The 20,268-nt window shown below is 39.7% G+C and overlaps 2 protein-coding genes across 2 annotated transcripts; both read left to right on the forward strand.

Moving 5' to 3' along the window:
• The first annotated feature begins 45 nt into the window (after positions 1–45).
• On the forward strand, positions 46–13,622 carry ercc8 (excision repair cross-complementation group 8). The gene is made up of 12 exons (XM_074671249.1): positions 46–453; positions 677–772; positions 1,815–1,916; positions 2,439–2,562; positions 3,524–3,605; positions 4,440–4,508; positions 4,599–4,665; positions 5,107–5,210; positions 5,742–5,866; positions 8,959–9,156; positions 11,834–11,929; positions 12,523–13,622. Exons 1-12 carry the CDS (start codon positions 377–379, stop codon positions 12,586–12,588), a joined length of 1,206 nt encoding a protein of 401 aa, XP_074527350.1. The 5' UTR covers positions 46–376; the 3' UTR covers positions 12,589–13,622.
• A 221-nt stretch (positions 13,623–13,843) lies between these two features.
• elovl7a (ELOVL fatty acid elongase 7a) lies at positions 13,844–18,993 on the forward strand. Its single transcript, XM_074671250.1, has 8 exons — positions 13,844–13,985; positions 15,834–15,923; positions 16,017–16,207; positions 16,705–16,785; positions 16,891–16,947; positions 17,051–17,156; positions 17,244–17,380; positions 17,487–18,993. Exons 2-8 carry the CDS (start codon positions 15,860–15,862, stop codon positions 17,733–17,735), a joined length of 885 nt encoding a protein of 294 aa, XP_074527351.1. The 5' UTR covers positions 13,844–13,985; positions 15,834–15,859; the 3' UTR covers positions 17,736–18,993.
• Positions 18,994–20,268: the final 1,275 nt, after the last annotated feature.

Raw genomic sequence — 20,268 nt, forward strand, 5'->3', positions numbered from 1 at the left:
TGAAAGGAGGCCCAATAAACTGCTTTGTAATTGGACGCTTGTACTCTATCGACCAATCATCGCATCCGTTGTAGAGTTGACGTTGCGTTCAAACATGGCGGAGAATTGTATTTAGTTTTTGGGAAGCTAGATTAAAATGAGTAAAAATAAACCCTAGATTCCAAAATATGGCATCACAATTACTTCTAAACAGTCGATTTTGCTGCCGCGGAAATAACGTACACTAGCATACCTTCTTGGACTCGTACAATTTCAGTTTACATGAAAAAACCTACTCCTCTGTAGGTAAAGTGCTAGCTATTGGGATAGGTCAGCTAATGATGGAATAAAACATCTACACATGTATTGACATCAATTCCCCTTTGACATTGGAACAATGTTGGGATTTTTGACAGCAAGACAGGCCGGTCTGGATGACCCTCTGCGACTGAGACGTGCGGAGTCAACGAGAAGGTGAGCGAATACAAACAATCTCAACAAAGAAGGGGTAAAAAAAATTACAAAAACAACAAAACAAAACACCACAGATTAAAATTCCGACGATGTGTTCAATTTGGTGTGTGTGTGTGTGTTTTTTTTTTTATTTGCTGTCTTTTCGTCTCTTCCATCCCATGTTTATTGATCGATATACAAGCACATCTATTAATGTAAACATGTCCCTTTGTGTGCCCCAAAGGGTCCTTAGTCTGCAGTTAAATCCTGACAGAGATGTGGACAGAATCCATGGAAATGGCATCAACGCCATTGACATCGAAGCAATAGAGGGAAGATAGTAAGTTCACGTTGGAATCTTCTTGGACTGCAATGTTTGTGTGATGGGATCTTTGCCCAGCGATTAGGGGGCAGAGATCTTTTTCACTCCTGCATTTTTGCATATATTCACAGCTCTGCCTGCCGTTTTATGAGTAACTTTTTTTATAGTGACTGTGCAAGCATTGTGTTGCTAAATGTTGTTCTGCAGATCACACAAGAATCCAAACTGCGTTGTAGTTCAAAAGAACTGTAGAGTAAGCTTGACCCATTACGCCACTGCTTTTAATACCATAAATAAAATTGATGCTTTCATTTTTAATGTACTACTATGTTCAAATTTTACACCATGTGCTTTGAGGCACATGCTTAAACACAAAATTCAAAGGCTAATTTTAATCTTTTTGACCTTTTCCAAGATTGAGAAATTGAGTAAACCTAGAACACTGGTTTAAGCATTACATGAAATGTACACAGAGCATGGGAAAATAAACATGAAAGATCCAGATGCTAAATGGCTTTAAACAATGTTGCAGTTACCTGAGGTTTTAATGCACAACAGTTTTGGAAGGTCATCAGTATTGCTCTGTTGGACACAATGTTGTGTTAACCTCTATGTTAAATATAAGATGGATTTCAAGTCCTTGTCAGTGATTTGGAAGAGACAAGAAAACAACGCACTTTTTATCCTTAACCCTATGTAATTCACATACCTTTCTGCACAATGTTCCAGTTTAGTTTTGTTTACTAGCACATCATAAAAAAACAATTCAATGTATTGATATCTTAAACATTGTACAGGGAAGGTCAGAAACTGGAAAGAGACCTATAAAGATTCCTCCTCTTTTGGAATAATTAGAGTAACAATAAGCAGCACAATATATACTTTTTTTATTAAACTGTTTAATAGTTGTATATTTTCGAAAGGTTTCAATTTATGGATGATCATGAGTAAAATGAGACTGGAGAAGTATTTTGTGATAGCTTTTAGATTAGAGATCTTTTTGGATGCTTTTTGAAGTACAGTACAGCCTTTTGAAAAGTTAACCACCAGTGTTTTTCAGTATGTTATCAGGAGGAGCAGATGGCGTGATTGTCATCTATGATCTAGAGAACTTCAGCGGGAAACAGCAGTACACCTGCAAGGCCGTTTGCACAGTTGGCAGGTGAGTGTTACCCCATTCTGTCCTATTCTGTCCTTTAGAGGGCAGCACTGCATAAAGCCCTTCCTGTGTCAGGTATCTTAAGGCTTGTTCATTGGCAGATCTTATTAGGCCGTGTAGTATACAAACTAATAACGTCACCTCAGTCAAACTGTTACCTCTCTTGGCTCCTCTGTGGAAAAAACTGTGTAGAGAGATCATTGTGCTTAATGTTGTTTGAATATGACTAAAGAAAGTTCTCATCCTGATGTAGATGTCTTCAGAAACAGCTGACTTCAGTCTAAATCCTCATATCAACCTTTCTTAACTGTCTATGAAACATCATAAAATAATTTTTCCCACCAGATGTCCAACAGGAAAAATAAGCATGAAGGTCGATTTGTAGAAAAAAGTTCATTTGGCACACTAGCTCTTTAATGTGCTGAAAGACACTGTCATTTTATAGAAAGATTCTTTGTTAAAAAACTTTTGGATTTTCTATTTTGGTGTCCTGATGACTTTTTCATCCTTTCCTGTTTGATATAGGTCAAGTCGGCATGTCCACAAATTCAGCGTTGAGACTGTCCAGTGGTATCCGTATGACACGGGCATGTTTGTCTCCAGTTCCTTTGACAAAACCATGAAAGTGTGGGACACAGAAACACTGAAGGTGAAGAAAGGCTCCCACAGACTCTGCTTTCCAATGTCACATCTAATACACACTGTGTTTTCAGTTTATAAGGCATATCTTAACTTTTTTTCCTCTTGTGTTAAAAGTGCATGATGGCTGGCATACAATTAGAAAGAACTTTGAAGATAATAAAAGTCGCTATCTGACATTTGTTTTTCTTATACCTCCTCCCCGACCTTTACGCTGTTTTTTCCTCTCTTTGCGCTGTCTCTTCCCCCACTCTTTTCTATTTTCTGCTTCATGCTTTCTACCTTTCTGTGCCGTACAGTCCCATATGGCAGGCCCTGAGCTGTGCTAGAGTTACACTGGCACCACGGTTACCTCAAAGGTCAGAGAGGGGACAGACAGGAATCAGCTGACCTTTCATTTGTTTTAGTCTGTGTTTCTGTCTCTGTGTCCTACACACACACAAGCACACACTTATAACTATTCAATTATTTATTGCGGTTGTGTGTTTGCGCTTTATTGTGTGCTTTGTAATGGTGTGCACATAGCGTAGTGCATTTGTGTGCGTGTGTGTGGTGCTTTATGCAAACAGAGCCTCCTCTGTGTGTGTGTGTATATGTGTGTGTGCCCATTGGCTGCGTCCACACAGGCGCTGGCACACACTGACAGATGGGGTACAGAGAGGCTTTTTATATTTGCTGGAAAATTTGCATTGTAACCGCCACTGCTGCTCAGGGTGAGCTGCAGTGCCCTCCCTCTTCACTGGCTTTTATTTTTACCCGATCCATTCTCTGACCTTGTTCCCTGCACACTTGTGAATTTGTACTGCAGTTAAACTCAATGGCTGTGTTTAAGGTTGCTGCTCTTTATTTCATCATAAGTGGAGATGATGTTATGTTATTGCCACATGGCACGGCTACATAGCTGAATATCCTAGCTGACTGACTGTCTCTGCTTGTCTTCCTCTCTTTCCTTTCACTTTGTGTTTCTTCAGCCTGCTGAAGTCTTTGAGTTTGAAGGTAATGTCTACAGCCACCATCTGTCCCCTATTGCAAAGAAGCACAGTCTCATTGCAGGTGTGTATTTGAAGCCACAGGTCTATCTACCTCTCACTGCACGCTTCAGAACACTGAACTTAACTGAAATCTCATCAGTCTCCCAGTTGGTCAACAATTTGTTCCTCCGGGTAGTGAACCATGTTCCCTGCAGCCTCTGTCATACCCCAGTTTTTAACCCAGGTTATGTACCTTGAGGGGCCAACACAGGCACAGAAGCTAGTTTTGCATCATTTCAGGTTCAAATACACATTTCTTCAGAGAAAACAAGCAGGAATCTAGGTGCGTCACCAGGCAGGACCAACAGGTTACTCATGCCTGCTTAGTATGTGCTCATAAGTGTACACAGAGGTGCACACAGTCTCTTTGACACGCCCGTTCTTAGCTGCAGACAATCACAGTGTCTGTTTTTTTAGTGTCCTCACTTCTCAGACGCTTGTTAAACAAGTTTTAGACTGATTCAAAGTCCTTTATTTCACCCACTGAGATGCTTTTAAGGAAAACAGTTCCTAAAAAGCCCTAGTTGCTCTTTAACTGAAAGTAAGTTTGTTTCACTTATATTTAAATGACAGCCCAATTAGCTCCTTTGTTCTGATAAATTTCACCCCACCACCCTCTCATTTGTAATAGCTGGGTGTGTTTGCTCATGTTTTATCAGTGATCTTTCGAATTACCACACCTTGTCTGTGAAACCCAGGACTCCAGTTTTTATTATTCAGATGAAGCACCTCACCCTTACACACACATACACATAAATGTGTCTGTCTTTAAATTTGGTTTGTGACAACTCAACAAGAAGAGGGAAATGATAAAAACTTTGACTCTTGATTGCTTCTGTGTTCTCTGCACTTTCAGTTGGCACAAAAGCTCCTAAAATCCAACTGTGTGACCTGAAGTCTGGTTCAAGGATTCATGTTCTCCAGGGTTAGTTGACTAGTGAACTAAAAACACACACACTCTGTGTGTATGTACATCTTTTTTTTATCCCCTATATAAACAACTTTCCTCCTTTAGGTCACAGAGCTGAGGTGCTTGCTGTGAGGTGGTCGCCCAGATACGAGCACATCTTAGCGTCTGCCAGGTATGCTCTTTTAAATGCCAGTTTATCTGGTAACACTGTTAGTTTTTTATCATCTGGCCCAACTGAAACACAGTGTCAAGGATAATGCCACCATATTGTTAACAGATAAATACTGGAAGTCCTGTTGGTTTAACATATGGTGGAGACAGTTCCCACCTGGTTTATGCTACATTAGACCTGCTAATTAACCAAGTGGGAGTGATGTGTAGCTCTCCCTGTGGACTGATAGTGATTTTGAAAACAACTGGCTCAGAGGTACATAGAGAATTGAATCTTATTCTCTTATGACTGTTTAATTCCCAGCAGAGAGCTGACCTAGAGAAACAAACAATGTTTCCCCACGTATAATTTGAATCATGAATTTAGCTTTAAATTCCTCTGTATTCATTAATAGGAAGACTATCCTTAGTGTTACATCTAAAAGTTTTTTCCCCCTCCAAGTGCAGACAGCAAAGTGAAAGTGTGGGATGTGCGTCGAGCTTCTGGTAGTCTCTTCACTCTGGACCAGCACAATGGGGACAAGTCAAAAGCCTCCTCTGAGGCAGGTACTGTTACCTATCTCCATTTCTTCTCTCTTCTGTTTTTCTTTAACAGCATTACCTCATTCTGCCTGAGTGGGCTGGGCCATGAGTAGACTCTTGAGCTTTTATTCAGCAAAAGAAAAACACATACAGTGAAGAGCATCAGGACAAATCTTTGTGCATTTAAGGAGCTCAGAATGATCCAAAGCATTGATCATTTACAGATGGCCCTTCCTATAATTTCTCCTTCTTTAGATATTGTATTAGCATGCTGTATTAGAAAATAAATTCAGACTTACATTTTATTTGTCCAACTGTGAGGTTATCCTGTTTCACAGTACAATGCTTCACTGTGGTGGAAATGTTAACATTCTGCACATACAGTATCTGTTTTCCTTTCATGTAGCAAGAGTAAGCTAAGGGAAACCGGTCTGATTCATCTGCTCAGTGTAGTAATATGAGACTTTGCACTAAAAGTATGTCATGGTTTGATAAGTATGTGATTAGTAAGCACTATTGTTTTCCCATGTGTCCTCATCATGTGTGTTTTTCCAGTTAACACAGCTCATAATGGCAGAGTGAACGGATTGTGCTTTAGTGGAGATGGCCTTTACCTCCTCACCACTGGCACTGATGACCGAATGCGTCTGTGGAATAGTGCCACAGGGGAAAACACATTGGTAAGCGTTGGGTGAGATTAACTTCTCTGTTCCCATAACCTCCCTGGATTAACATTTAGGATTATGCAGATGAAGCGGCCACAGACACACTTTTCATTTGCCTTTCTCAAACAAGATCCATGAAGGAGTGAAACAGTGTTAAAAGAAATTTCTGTTAAGTCCTGATTCCTTGCAGGCTGGTTTTAGCAACAGCAGAAATGTCCTTGACGTGGTCATCTGTGAAAATCTGTGAAAAGCAGGGCATATGTTGGAATACTATACCGGAGTCTCAGTAAACAGATTAATATTCCATTGTACCAATTATCACTTCTTTAGGATGTTTTTCTATCATTTTAAAACCACAAAAATTGCCTTAAAAGCTGTTATGACCTCATGTGAAAAGAAGATGGTGAGTATAATTGACACTCAGATTACAGTGAGCTGTGTAATAGACAAATCACTTAAGAGTCGAGATGCTCACTTTAGACTTATTATATGTCATTTTAATAGAAAACGATTGGTCCCTGTTTGTTTTATGTGCCAAAATTGACTCTGTGACCTTTCTACTGGATTCTCTGCTGCGTCCCTCTTCAAAGCCAGAAACAACCACACACTATTTGTGTAAATAGTGATTATCACTATCAAACTCAAGTAAGATTTCATTACCATCAGATTAGCTGTCTGTGCCTTTTTCACTTGGCTACCTAAAGACTGTGAGCCCTCGCTGGTAACGCAGAATGCTGCCACACAAGTTTAAGGTATGACAGGAAATGAACTACATTAACCCTGTGTTGAAACCTGTACACAACAATCCAGTGAGAGCTTGGTGTAAATTGTACTACTTCATGTTGTCATACACCACTGAGGTATGTAAAGTAGTTTAACTGGGGCTGTGTTGTGATTATGGTGATAAAATGTATAAAATGTAGTGTAAAGCTCATCTACAGGTTCATCTCAACAAATTAGAATATCATAAGAAGTTATTTTATTTTAAAAGTCTTATTCAAACAGTGAAAGTCATATATTATATAGATTTAGTACACAGAGTGAAATCATGACATGTATTTCTTTTGATTGTAATGATTTTAACTTACAGTTAAGAAAAACCCTAAATTCAGTGTCTGGTAAAATTTGAACATTGTTAAAAAGTTTAGTATTGTAAACTAGTGATGATGCGCTCTAATTACCTTATTTACTAGAAACACTTGCAAAGGTATTTTAATCCTTTAAATGGTCTCTCAGTCTGGTTCAGTTGGTTACACAATCATTGGGAAATTTGCTGACTTCACGTTTGTCCAGAAGACGTTCACTGACACCCCCCACAAGCAGGGTAAGACACATAAGGTTATTGCTTAACAAGCTGGCTGTTCACAGAGGGCTGTATCTAGGTAGATTACTTCAAAGCTGTGTGGACGGAAAAAAGTGTGGTGGGAAAAGATGCACAAGCAACAGAGAGAACCGCAGCCTTGGGAGGATTGCACAAGAAACCTGTTCAAGAAGTTGCTAGAACTTCACAAGGTGTTGACTGAGGAGTGGACTCAGGCTGGAGTCAGTGCATCAAGATCCTCAATGCTCAGCTGTATCAAGGAATCAGGAGAAAAAGAACTAAGTAGTCCAGAGCCCTCTTTCAGATGAAAATAATTTTTGTATTACATTTGGAAATAAGGACCCAGTGTCTGGAGATGAGTCGTGAGGCAGAATACAAAATACTTGAGGTCCAAGTTTCCACAGTCACTGATGATTTGGGGAGGCATATCATCTGCTGCTATTGGTCAACCGTGTTTTCCTGAAATTTCTAGAGATTTCATTTTCTGGTAGGACTTGGCGCTAGTCCTAACTGCCAAGGTGTCAAAAGCTGGTTAAATGACCATGATACTACTGCAGTTAATTGGCCTGCAAAGTCACCGGACCTGAACCCAGTGGAGATGAGGTGTTGTTAGGTTGAGGCAGCTATCAGAGCTGGGCTTTCATAAACCTCAGCAGTGGTACATTTGAGTGTCAATTTTCTTAATTGAACTACTGAAATATACTAAGTTTCCAATTCAATGTATCAAATAAACAGTACATTTTCCAGGATATTCTAAACTATTGAGATTAACTTGTATATAATGTTCTGTAAAATAAACGTTGAATTTACCAGTTTCTTCAGTTTAGTAATTTAACAGAGTAGTTATCTGCAAAAATGATGTGATGTTCTCTAAAACTTAATAAAAGGAAAACAGACAGCTGCCAAGTTAATCTATCCTGTTAACAATAGAACAGTGATATTTTGACCAAGGGAATTCACCCTTCTGTTAATAATTACCAATCCACCAGCAGACTGATACCAAACACCCAGTTAGAAAGCCTAGCCGGCCTCTCATCCTCCACTCTGCAAACCATATTGATGGCGATTTTCGCCCAAGCAACAGAGACTTAGCTTCAGAGTGTCTCCATGAAATAAAGTAGACATGTACTGTACATCCAACCTTGCATGAAACATTACCTCATCCCAAAGCTAAGGGCTCCTCTCTGTTTGCCCTGAGCTCTTACAGTCTGCTCTGCTAATTTCCTGCTCCACTGCCTCATGCTGCTGTTGCCATGGTGGGCATGTTTCCATCTTCAGGCTGTGGCATGAAACAACCACTGACTCAAAGGGCAGGTGGTCTCATTGAAGAGCAGACATGCGTTACAGTGGAGATATTCTGCATTTAGGCTTCACCTGAGGTCAAATAAAACCACATTTTTAGGAATTCACCAATCCAACTTTTTATGTCATGATACCAACACTGAATGTTACCAGGGTTGGACAAATCCCTACACATTACACACTCCATTAATCCGATGAAGTAATCTGGACCTGTTTGTCTTGATTTCAGGATGACTACAAGTACTGAAATATTTGTCTTTGTCTACGCTGAAGAGATTAAATATCTTTTGTTCCCAGTCTGGAGAGTTTGACCTGTAGTGGAAGCTTATTTTCTAAGAGTTGTTTCACACTAGGTTTTCTCTCATAAATATGGAATGTAATAATTACTCAGAGGGTCTTCTCCATAAAATGTTTTATGAACCTTACAAATAAGCATTCACACACATAATCTGAACATGGTGTGCCTCCTCTGTTTGTCCCTCAGGTAAACTATGGGAAGGTCTGCAATGAAAGCCGAAAAAGGCTACAGTTCACGGTGTCCCGCGGCTGCAGCCCAGAGTTCGTGTTTGTGCCATGCGGCAGCTCAGTGGCCGTGTACGCCCTCCACACAGGAGAGCTGGTAACCATGCTCAGGGGTCACTACAACAATGTCGACTGCTGCGAGTTTCACCCAGACTACCAGGTGAGACACACCAAAATCCCACATGGTGGCTGCACCTGGTCGACATGCCCATCCATCTACTGTGTTGCCTTTGTTTGTATTTCCCTGTGTGTGTTTGTGCTTGCTCTGCCAGTCAGGTTTAGTTGCTCTCTTGAATACCTAATTACAGGTCAGTTTCTATCTGGCAGCTTTAGTTTTAATTGATCACTTCAGCCATTGTGAGGTTTTCACTGCGATAGTGGCTTTTCGACATTTGCTTTCTCAGCGGCAGCCTTCGATGAGTTTCTCACTTCACATGGGTATCTGTGCCACACAGAGCCACTGTAGATGCAAATACAGACATTTTCATTCACTCTTGTCTACCCACACAGTTTATCACCTTTGACTATGTTATTTCTGAAGATGATGGATTCACACCACTAAAATGAAGGTTTACATAAGTTTCACCTTGTTTTTCCACATTCATCTGCTTTTGATCGTTTACGTTTTAAGAGAGTCATTTGAACAAGGATGTAATGCTGCAAACCAAAATTGACATCAAAATAAAAAAAAATGAAACTAAAACTCCAGTTTCCTCACAGCTGTAGACCAAATAAACAAGTCATATGTGTCCAGTTAAGGAAATCAGCCACAAAACATGTCTGTCAGACTCAGCAGAGTTCCTGTTTTCTTAAATGTGATACTTTTCTATTGGTGCCATGGGCAGAAAAAGTAAGACAATAGTTTCTTGGTACATTAGTTTTGATTGTTCATATATGAACAGCACACATTGGAGTAGCATGTCAGGGAAGAAAGTGCTTAATTCACACTTAATACTCTCCTGTGCTGACATTGAAATATTGCATGGAGCAACTTTCCTGTAAGCATGCAAAAGTTTCTTGCGATCACAAGAATGTCTCCTGTAGGCACAGGTTGGTATCTGGTGTGCACAAGAATCTTTCATTTTGTCACCTTAGGGGCTCCCTACATTTCCATATAAGCAATCTAGACTTGTTTGGTTACTACTGGACGTCAGAAAACAGTCAATACCAGATTAGTATAATCTGTTGCTAACATGGGCAAACAATAAAGCTTATTCTACAATCAACCAAACAGTAATATCTTATTAAAACCAATAATTGTTTAAATCAGCCTTCTGGCTGAAAATAATGACCCTGAATGCAGCAACTTTGTCTTAGACATAAATGATTCCTCTTAGCATTTAAAAAAATAGGCTAACTAACCCAATTACTTCTCCCATGGTTCAGTTTTATAGTGTGGAACATGAATAATGGAGCTTCATCAGACTGCCCCACTTTCTATCCTTCTCTTTGACATTTGTATTGGTATTTACCTGAAATGAGAGCAAAAAGAGTGCAGTACAGGGCATCACAGACCTAGCTGTTCAAGTGTGCAGCCAAAGTACACCACTGTTCCTTCGACTCCTGACCTGCATGTCTTCTCTACTCCTCACATTTCCTGTCCGTCTTCAGCTGTCCTACCTAATAAAAGAAAAACTGCTGAAAAATATAGCTTAAGTACACAGCTCAACAAGGTGTATGTAGTAGTTGTTTTAAGACATTCTGAAGATTTCATCTCTAATCCTGTATGCTGGAAAAGATCTCAATCATGAGTATCTTTGAGGTTATCATTGTAGTTATGAAATGGTATGTAAGGCTCATGCCCACGTTATTAGTCAGCTTTTGGTGCCATGTAAAGGTTGTGAACATACTGTATAACGTAAGAATGCAGCCTGACAGCTTTTCGCTGGGAGAATTCTACTCTTGAAAGTGTGAGCCACTTCCTTTGAAGCCTTTGGTGTGACTTGATGATCATATTGTTCAATACGGGACTAAGGACAAACAAGTTCCCAGTCTTTCTTCTTTACCCCGTCATGTAGCTGTCACTAGTTGTTCTTGTCTTAAAGTGAAGTTTATGCTGAGTTGCAGTTCTTGTTGTTCTCAATCACACTGCTAATCGTAATACGCCTTTCAAAACCTGCCACTGCTGTACTCTATACTTCTCTGTTAACTGGTCTTTCTTACACACACACCATCAGATTACATAGCTCAGGCTTATCTCCAAAACGGTTCATGGTCTGCCTCCCATACCTGTGACTAAACTAGAACTAGATCTACTGCCTACAACAGCTGCTCTGCTCGCCATGTCCTGCTTGAAGTTCATGGCAATCACTTGACCGCATTCCAGGCTGCTGCAGTGTGAAACTAGACTAAGTTACAAAAAACCCCACCTCAACTGGACAATTTTATCTCAAAGTCAGCTAGTAAGGGCTCAGTTAAGGACATTCTTAAAGGAACTTGCTGCTGTTTATCATCCTAAACACAAAAATCTGTCAATATCTGTCAGCTGCTGCTCACTTCTGCTAACTGCTGCCAACTGCTGTTAACTGCTGCTGTGTGCTTTTGCTCATCACTTTAGCTGCCATTTCCACCTTTCCTGCCTGTCATGGTGCTCATGTTTGCTTTGTTTATCTCGCTGTCCTGCTTGTCTGTTTGCTTGCGGCTGCCTGTGCAGCTTCTCAGATTCCCTTTTAGCCCCTGTTCCTTCTTCTCTCAGTAGACTGTGCCAAACCACCAACGTAAATACGAAACAGTTCTTTGAGTGACTTTCCCAGTTTAATAAAATAATATAAACATTTCCTTACAACAGTATGTGAACTTGTGAGTCAGAGCATTGCTAAATACGTCTCTATCTGTAGGAACTGTATAGTGGAGGAAAGGACTGTAACATCCTGGCCTGGGTCCCTGTTCTTCGTGCCTCAGATGTGGAAGAGGAGTCAGACAACACCAAAAAGGTACAAATCTTACTAACAGAAAGTGAAATAGAACAACTATGGCAACTAAATGGATCAATCAATCGACTCTTCAAACCAGATAAGCCACATTGTATTTTCATCACTGAAACCATAAAGTTCCACAGCAAGAACTCAAAAGTATGATCCATGCTGTCTTCACTTTTTATTCTCATTCATCTTCTGATCAGGAATATAGTCATAGATAAGCGATGCGTCATTTAAGGAATGCAAAGGATGACACCTTGATGCCACCCATCTCTCATAGTGAGAAACTTTAATACTGTAGCCACAGTGACTCAGCTCCGTCGTGTCATTTTTCTGCATTCTAGTAGTTCTTACTAAATTACAAACTGTTCCCTCACACTCACCTTTTCCAGTTTAACTTGTTGACTCTTTAATCAGATGAACTCAACAGCAGTTATCATCAATCTTAAAATTTGTGTCAGGCAAATTGAGAGGAATGCACGGCTACCTTTTTCCACCCCCTCTGTACACCCATATTAGTGACTGATAGATATTTGTTTTATGTTGTATTTAAAGACAGTCTAAAAGTTCAGACTTGATATTAAACAGAATACTTTGGTCTCTTACAGGGTGCTGCTGGCCAGTCCTCGGTGAACCCTGCCTTTCAGGATGCATGGAGCAGCGATGAAGATTAACAGCAGTGTTTTGCATGTGTGGACAAAGGGACATGCAGGTGTTTGAGTATGCAAAGGGCCATCCACACATGCTTCTGCAGTAACTTGTCAGAAAAGAGACATCTGTGCAAAATTTTCCCCTTTTTCACTTTTGCAGGGCCTTACATTAAAGTAAGCTCTGTAAATTATTGTTGAACTTTCTTAGTATGCACAATGAAAATGTCTGTTTTTTTACTTTTGATATAAACTTGGTGTTTGTTTTAAAGTTGTTGTACTGAACGTAAATATACCACCATTGCTGCCATAACATGTATGTTACGATGTACACCATAAACTGTATGAATGCTGCTGAGCAGTGTGGTGTTGTCACTGATTTATTATGGCCATGGGGAATACATACCAAACTTAGTTGAAGATTTGATGACTTGGCGGTTCAGAATTCAGAGAGAAGTAGAAAACATATGAATGCACATATTGACTACCATTCCTCAGAAACTGCACACCTGATACGATGCTGACTTTTAATGAGGTCTTGAAATTTTTTAGCATGTGGCTCAGATTTTTATCAGTCTTATCAAGGCCGGGTGTCACATATAAGTCGTTTTAAAACATTGGTGCCAATCTTGTGTTTTGTGAGTTGAGGAAAGACTCCCTCATACCGGAGTAACCAGGCTATCAGAAACACCCATTGTGTTGTTGTCCTTCTTTGCCAAATTTGCATTTGTTTGTCAAAGTTTTCAGTGTCAGACCTGGTAGAAACTACAGCAAGAAGTGATACTGATACCTCACCCCCCCTGTCACAGTTTTACAATATCCTTTTGTTATAACTCCTGGAAGCCAATTGGGGTTTAAAATGACCCTAAAAGACCTCATGAGAACAGAAACATTGTTTGACATTTGAAACATACCACTATTTCTCTATTGTATTGAAGGTGTCTTTGACTATAACGCTATGATTATCCAGGATACTGTTTTCATGTATTCCCAAAACTACCTGAAGTGTCTTGACTCATCCATTTCCCTTTTTCTGACATTAAAAGCTTTCTTTCACCCTCCTTAGTTTTTTTACTGTGGTTTGTTGAGGTCATGGGAATAAAACTTCACCCACTATCTTGTCTTTTTTTTATTCTATTGAAACCAAATTTTAATTGTCCGTTGATTATTTGTTGCGAAATCTCGACATATTTCCGATGACACATCGCTTAAGCATGCAAACTTTTTGCAACAATCGATGACAGAGGAGGCGTGCCCTCAGCGCAAACTCCGCCCCCAGTGGCCTCAATAAGTTTTGGAGAGCGCGCTGCATCAGTTCATGAGAGCACACCTGAGGAAGGTGGTGAGCAGGGAGGTTGGATACGGGCTGGTCGCAACACAGGGATTTTAATCGAGTGGGCCCATCAGTGTCGGCAGCGTTTGAGGTGAGTGATGGAACTTTTCTTCAAAACTTGAGGCCCTTTTGTGGTAAGACAAGACAAGAATCGAGTCATAAAGTTTACCCGCAATTTAAATCTGAGAACCGGTACGTCGACGTGGAAATGTGTCTGTGTAGAGCTTCCTGTCACTGTGAGGTGGTACCTGTCCGACTCGTTCTTCATCAATTGCGTCACCTGTTCCTCATCAGCTCATCTCTTTGAGTGATACCCGGGTAGAAAATACCCTATGAGCCCTAAAACAGATATTATTTCGCTGTTTTCTAAAATAGTTTTGGTTTTTACACAGAAAGTGCTTTTCTCGGCAAAACTTAAAAGTAAAAAGGATCAAAAGACTTTGTAAACTTCGGTGTGATGATAGAAGGCATGGCTGGGTAATGTTCGTGTGTGGTAACAAGTTAGAAATAAAACTGACTTGTTTTTTTTTGTTGTTGTTGTTTCTTTTTTTTTCTTTTTCTTTGTTTTTATCATACAATTTCACAGATTAATCCATCCGTCAGTTTTTTTTAAAGAAAAGTCTGAAATGTATCTACTCAGTTGTGTCCAGACGGAGTGTTGGTTCACCGATAATTACAGCCTGTGCTCTGTGACATTGCAGACGTTTTAAAATAGTGCAGGTGTGTCTTGGGAGCAGCGGCCTTTACATCCATTCCCCTGTCTATATCGTTAATTGGCAAGTCCAGGCTTGTAATGCCATCACTAGTGCGCAGACTCGCTGCCTCTTCAGTTTTTCTTCACCTGTTCCCTCTGCAGCAGGTTAGACACACCTTGAAAACCTGTCATGTAGGGTTTATCTTTTGTTCATTTAACAGACCCTTTTTTTAATGGTTCTCCTGGCCCATAGCCAACAGTTTTCAAAACACAGCCTTTATCAGAAATATGAACTTGATAATTGTACAGTTTAACTCCTTGTTTCTTAAAGGGAAGTCTGTAAAGATTAGTTCCCATTTGGTGTACATCCCATACAAAACTAATGTTGATCACCACAAATCCAAAAAATGAAAGCAACTTCAGGCCTTAAGTCAACAGCACTCTGTTTGTTGGGTCAGTGGTGATGTCTGGGAACACCTGTCGCTTGGCCTTTGTGAACTTGACAGAATGTAGTTCATTTAACTTGCTGGTTTATTTCCAAATGGTTCAACTGATTAATACACTGGGCCAGTTTTACTCTTACTTGTATGTAAAATATGTAAAATAACTATTTTTTCCTTTAAGCTATATTTTGTATAACCATGAGGTATGCCCATCATGACTCCCACATACCATTATTGCTGACCTACATTGATTTCATTTTTTTAGTTTGTCTACATGTTTCTGGAATACATTTGACAGAACAGACGTCCCTTTCTCTAAAATGGAGAAACACACTGACTGCTACTCATTGTACCGCTCTTACACTCTTTGCATTGTCTGTCATCAGCAGAGAGAACCGGCTGAGTGGCCTTTTTCCTTCTATACAGTACAATCCTTCAGCCATAGCTCTCCGCTGTTGAACTACAACAACAACAACTTTATTGAACTGTAAAGAATAAAAAAAGTCAATTGTATAATGAAATTATTCTGGGCACGCTGGCTCAGGTAACTTAAAAAAACAAGAACTTTGCTTCCTGTTTGTAAGTTAAGGAAGTAGCAGCCATTGTGTACATTGAAGGGCCTCAATACAAGCATCTGCTGCAGTTATTGCAAAATGTTGTGAATGCAAGTATTGCTTCAGGAAAACAAACTTAAAAAAAAACCAAACAAACCAATAACTTATTCTGGTCCCACAATACCAGGAAAAATGCATCCAAATCAAACTGACTCCTTAACTTTTTTTCTCATGCTTTCACCTTCTAGGTCAAATTTGAGGACTGGGACTGAAAATGGAGTTTTTTAATATACAGTCATCAGCTGCACTCATTTATGATGAGTTCATCCAAAAAGCAGGTGAGTGTTTAAACAGTTAAATAAAACAACAAGCATTAAAAATGACCCTTTGGTGTATTTTTTGTTTTAAAACTTATCACTTTGTTTCAACAGACAGCAGGACGGAGGATTGGCTTCTCATGTCATCGCCTCTTCCCCAAACCATCATCATCCTGGCATACATTTACTTCGTCACATCCCTGGGGCCTCGGATTATGGAGAACCGCAAAGCCTTCGACCTCAAAGGGATTCTCATAGTGTACAACTTTGGCGTGGTAGCTCTCTCGCTCTACATGTGCTATGAGGTGAGTCACACACTGCTATATTGTTTACATGTTTGTGCTACTGCAGCTCTTGATTTGTCACAGCATTGCATACCACATGCTCAAGCTGAAGAAGAGCATTTCTTACATTGTTTAGCTCTTGGAGACGAACAGAGCCATGGCACATTCCATCAGTAGGTTTTTTTTTTTTAAAGTTATTGTTCAGAGATGGCTTCTTTTTTTTTTTTTTTAAACATGGCTGAATCCCTGGGTAAACCAGTTCTGTTGGTGCTCCCACTGTTTTCTTTAAGTTTTACTTCTGAAGTGCACTCCTTCCTCTCAATAAGTGTCAGTTTTATCAGTGAAATGTTAAAAGTGAGGGTTGTATTTGTATTATATTATAGCAAAAAGACACCCCCCAACTTGACCAGAAATGATGATCACCTTCCCCAGTGATGTTTAGGTGCATTACCTCAAGAGTTGTTTTTTGCTGTTGATGTTTTTTTCCAAACTTATTTGTTTTGCTTTGTTCCCTTCAGTTTGTGATGTCTGGATGGGGAACAGGATACAACTTTCGCTGTGACCTAGTCGACTACTCCAATTCACCACAGGCCATGAGGGTAAGACACATTTACAGGTCAAGATGTTTCACTGTGTCTGATTGAGGATCTGGATTTTTGCCTGGATCTGTACTAAAATATAAACATTTACCTTTTCTCCTCTAGATGGCAGCAACGTGCTGGCTGTACTATTTTTCCAAGTTCATTGAGATGTGGGACACAGTAAGTAATGGGCTTAAAACGTTTTTTGTAGAACTTTCCAAGTCCTTCCCAACCTTTTATATTTATTTTTTGATTTTTAAAATGTCTACTGGTCTATTTTCAGATCTTCTTTGTCCTGAGGAAGAAGAACAGCCAGGTGACATTTCTTCATGTCTATCATCACTCCATCATGCCTTTCACCTGGTGGTTTGGAGTCCGGTTCGCGCCAGGTATTTGTTTTTTTATCTAAATGCATTGGCAGTATTTTCCATGACATCCATGAATTTATCTGCATGTGTGATGTTCTCATTTTCCAGGTGGTCAAGGAACCTTCCACGCCCTGCTGAACTGTGTTGTCCATGTCTTCATGTACACTTACTATGGCCTGACTGCTCTTGGCCCCAACTACCAGAAGTACCTGTGGTGGAAGAAATACCTCACTACAATCCAGCTGGTATGTTTATTCATGTCGAACAAGGCTGTGTGTTGTAACTCTTATGTTCTTAAGTTTGTGTTTTGAAAGATCTGTGTTAACTCATTCACTCTGTGTTGCTCCCCAGATCCAGTTCGTCATGGTAACCAGCCACATCTCTCAGTATTTCTTCATAAAGGACTGCACCTACCAGTTCCCTGTCTTTATCTACATCATCGGCCTGTACGGCCTGATTTTCCTGTTCCTCTTCCTCAACTTCTGGTACCACGCCTACACCAAGGGCAAGAGGCTGCCTAAAGTGCTGCAGGCTCAGACATGGGCACACCACACAAACGGAGTTATGAATGGAAACGCAAGTCATGAAAAAGACGAGTGACGCAATAGACGGCTCATCAGGGGGTTTCGGGGTTGACCTCATTTACGTAAGAAAACCAGAGCAGAGTTTAAGATTCAACCCCAATTTGTTTTGGACTGTAGTTTTTGATTGAATTTCTACTTGCTTTTGCAAAAGACAATCTTTAAATTATGACCAAAGCTATATTCAAGAGGTTTACTGACCCAAGCTGAAGGGATTTTTAATCTTTGTTTACACTGAAGGTAAAGTCTGTCGTGATTTGGCTGTGGAAGTTTCCAACTGTTCCTCATGGTACATTCGTTAAACGTACGTTTCAGTTGTGCTCCATTACTCTCACCGATTAATTAGCTTCACCTGTTGGACCCTTACATGTGCATTCAGACTGAGCCTCCTCAGATTACTTCTGACTTATAACATTTTACTTAGTGATTTGATGTTCCATCTCAGAAGACATTTTTTATGTAGGTAATCCAGTTCAGCTTTTTAAAAAAAAAACTGCACAGAAAAGGAATAAAATATATTTAATTTGACCTAAAGTTACGGTGTTTAAAATATATATGTCCTATTTTTCAGGTCATTGTTAAACATTTATATACACAATGAGCACAGTGTTAGTTTTGATCACACATTCATGCTTGTTTCTGTATGGCTTGAGTCACAGCTGTTGCTGATGGTATAGAGATTTGGTGTAAATGGCTATCTTCATACTACAGTCATCACAATTCTCCTATGAAGCACAGGTGTGACAGTGATGCCAGAGGGGAAGGCTGATGGACCCCTGTGGGTCTTGCAGGATCCAGACAGAGCTAGCGTTGAACTGCTTCGGTACTGAGTCAAATCCCACCGTTTTAAAGGGACCACACAACTGTACAGATTCACTTCTTAGACTTAAAACACAAGCAGCCCTGTGTGTCTGCTTTTCAGTATTTAGCTTTGTGTGTTGAAGCTCTGTGGCTAACAGAGTCTTCAGACTCAGCAGGAGTCGGGCAGTGCCTTTGGACTGAGGTCTGTGGAGTAGTTTTAAGTTAGTTACCATGATCTTAAAGTTGAGAGTGAATGTAACACTCTGCTCCCCTGGTGACTGAGGACACAGGATCAAACTTGGCACAGGTGCAAGCTCATGCTAACACTATAGATTTACAGATACAGTCTATACAACTGGTGGTGAACATTTTTAGGTTCAAATCTCATATACTAAGAATGCTGTAAAACTATGTGACATATGTTTATATTGTATTTTATATGTATTTATACAAAATAAATGATTGTACTTTGAAAATGTTCTTTGGGGTGTTTGTCTTATTGGATTTAAGCGTTAAAACAAGTGCATATGTTAGAAACTAAATTTTTTTTTTTTTTTTATGAAATCTTTCACTTTGTAGGAAACATTTGCAAGCACACAAATTGCTATCATCCCTCATAGCAAGCTTTTCAATCATTATCTTGGTCAAAATCTTACCTAGTGATATTTCCTCACCAGTGGGGGGTGCTGTCACACTGAAGTTCTAGAAAGATTACTCTGAACATTTTGCAGTGCATCACTGTAAGATTTATAAGTGCATATAGCTACAGACATTCAATTTCTTATTCATATTAACTAATATCAATGCTGTAAAACATCTGTTTTAATATATGACTTGGGATTACAGTCTGTGTTTATCCCAGACTACCAATAATATCTCATGTGCAGTTTTCTGTGCCTGCTGGATTTTCTTAATTTTTTTCTTGAGGGTAAAACCTGTGTAATCGTTTGCTTTTCTATTAGATCACAAGTCCAAAGTATTTGGGTTTTCCATGAAATGTCTTCTGCTGTGCTGTTTTGACTGCATCCATGCAAGAACTGTTGCGGTAGTCACATTTTTCCTGTATGAGAAAGGAAAACTTTGCATGTTCTTTAAGCTACAAAGAACTTTTGAAAAAAAAATAGATTTTTGAATTAACAAAACTTGATTGTTTGACATTTGGCTTTACACCGACATCACCTTCTGTTCATTGTTGTGGAGCAAACAAGTTGCTCATTCAAATTGAATATGAAAAAGGCAAAGCTGTAAATGAGCACTGTTTCCAAAACATAAAATTCTACAATGATCACATTTAGATCTCAATTCTTTAACGACAGAAATTTTCTTTTTCTACTATACTTTGTCAACACAGAGTGACAAAAAAAAATCACACCCAGAAAAAAGGAGCACACTGACCTGTCTACTAGACATAAGCACTGGGTCCTTCCGCACCAAATTGGCAAATAGTAATAGCACCTACACCAGCAAGCTGGGCTTGAGCTTTTTATTGGATGACACCCGGCTGTCACACAGAACAGAGGAAGCCGTTATTGGTCCAGGTTACAATGAAAAACAGGGGAATTGTTAAAAGTGTTTTCTTTTTTAAAACCACATGATTGTTTTGCAGTTTATTCACACTGAAATTAATCATGACTGGAGAGATGATAGCAGGCGGCACGGCAGCCAGCCCTCAGGGAGTATGGATGATCGCTCTCCACCATGATGAGTTCCAACAGGCCCTGTCTGTCTCCCAGCCTCCCTCACAGGTTCTT

The sequence above is a fragment of the Halichoeres trimaculatus genome, unplaced genomic scaffold (assembly GCF_033239565.1).
Source record: "Halichoeres trimaculatus isolate MK-OKI-2021-1 unplaced genomic scaffold, fHalTri1.1 fHalTri1_scaffold_5, whole genome shotgun sequence".
Classification (NCBI taxonomy): Eukaryota; Metazoa; Chordata; class Actinopteri; order Labriformes; family Labridae; genus Halichoeres; species Halichoeres trimaculatus.

Coding starts and splice junctions, on each gene's coding strand:
- ercc8 (XM_074671249.1), top strand. CDS start 377: ATGTTGGGATTTTTGACAGCAAGACAGGCCGGTCTGGATGACCCTCTG. Junction 3,606..4,439: donor GAAGCACAGTCTCATTGCAG/GTGTGTATTTGA, acceptor CTGCACTTTCAG/TTGGCACAAAAGCTCCTAAA. Junction 5,867..8,958: donor CCACAGGGGAAAACACATTG/GTAAGCGTTGGG, acceptor TTTGTCCCTCAG/GTAAACTATGGGAAGGTCTG.
- elovl7a (XM_074671250.1), top strand. CDS start 15,860: ATGGAGTTTTTTAATATACAGTCATCAGCTGCACTCATTTATGATGAG. Junction 15,924..16,016: donor TGAGTTCATCCAAAAAGCAG/GTGAGTGTTTAA, acceptor TTGTTTCAACAG/ACAGCAGGACGGAGGATTGG. Junction 17,157..17,243: donor TGGAGTCCGGTTCGCGCCAG/GTATTTGTTTTT, acceptor CTCATTTTCCAG/GTGGTCAAGGAACCTTCCAC.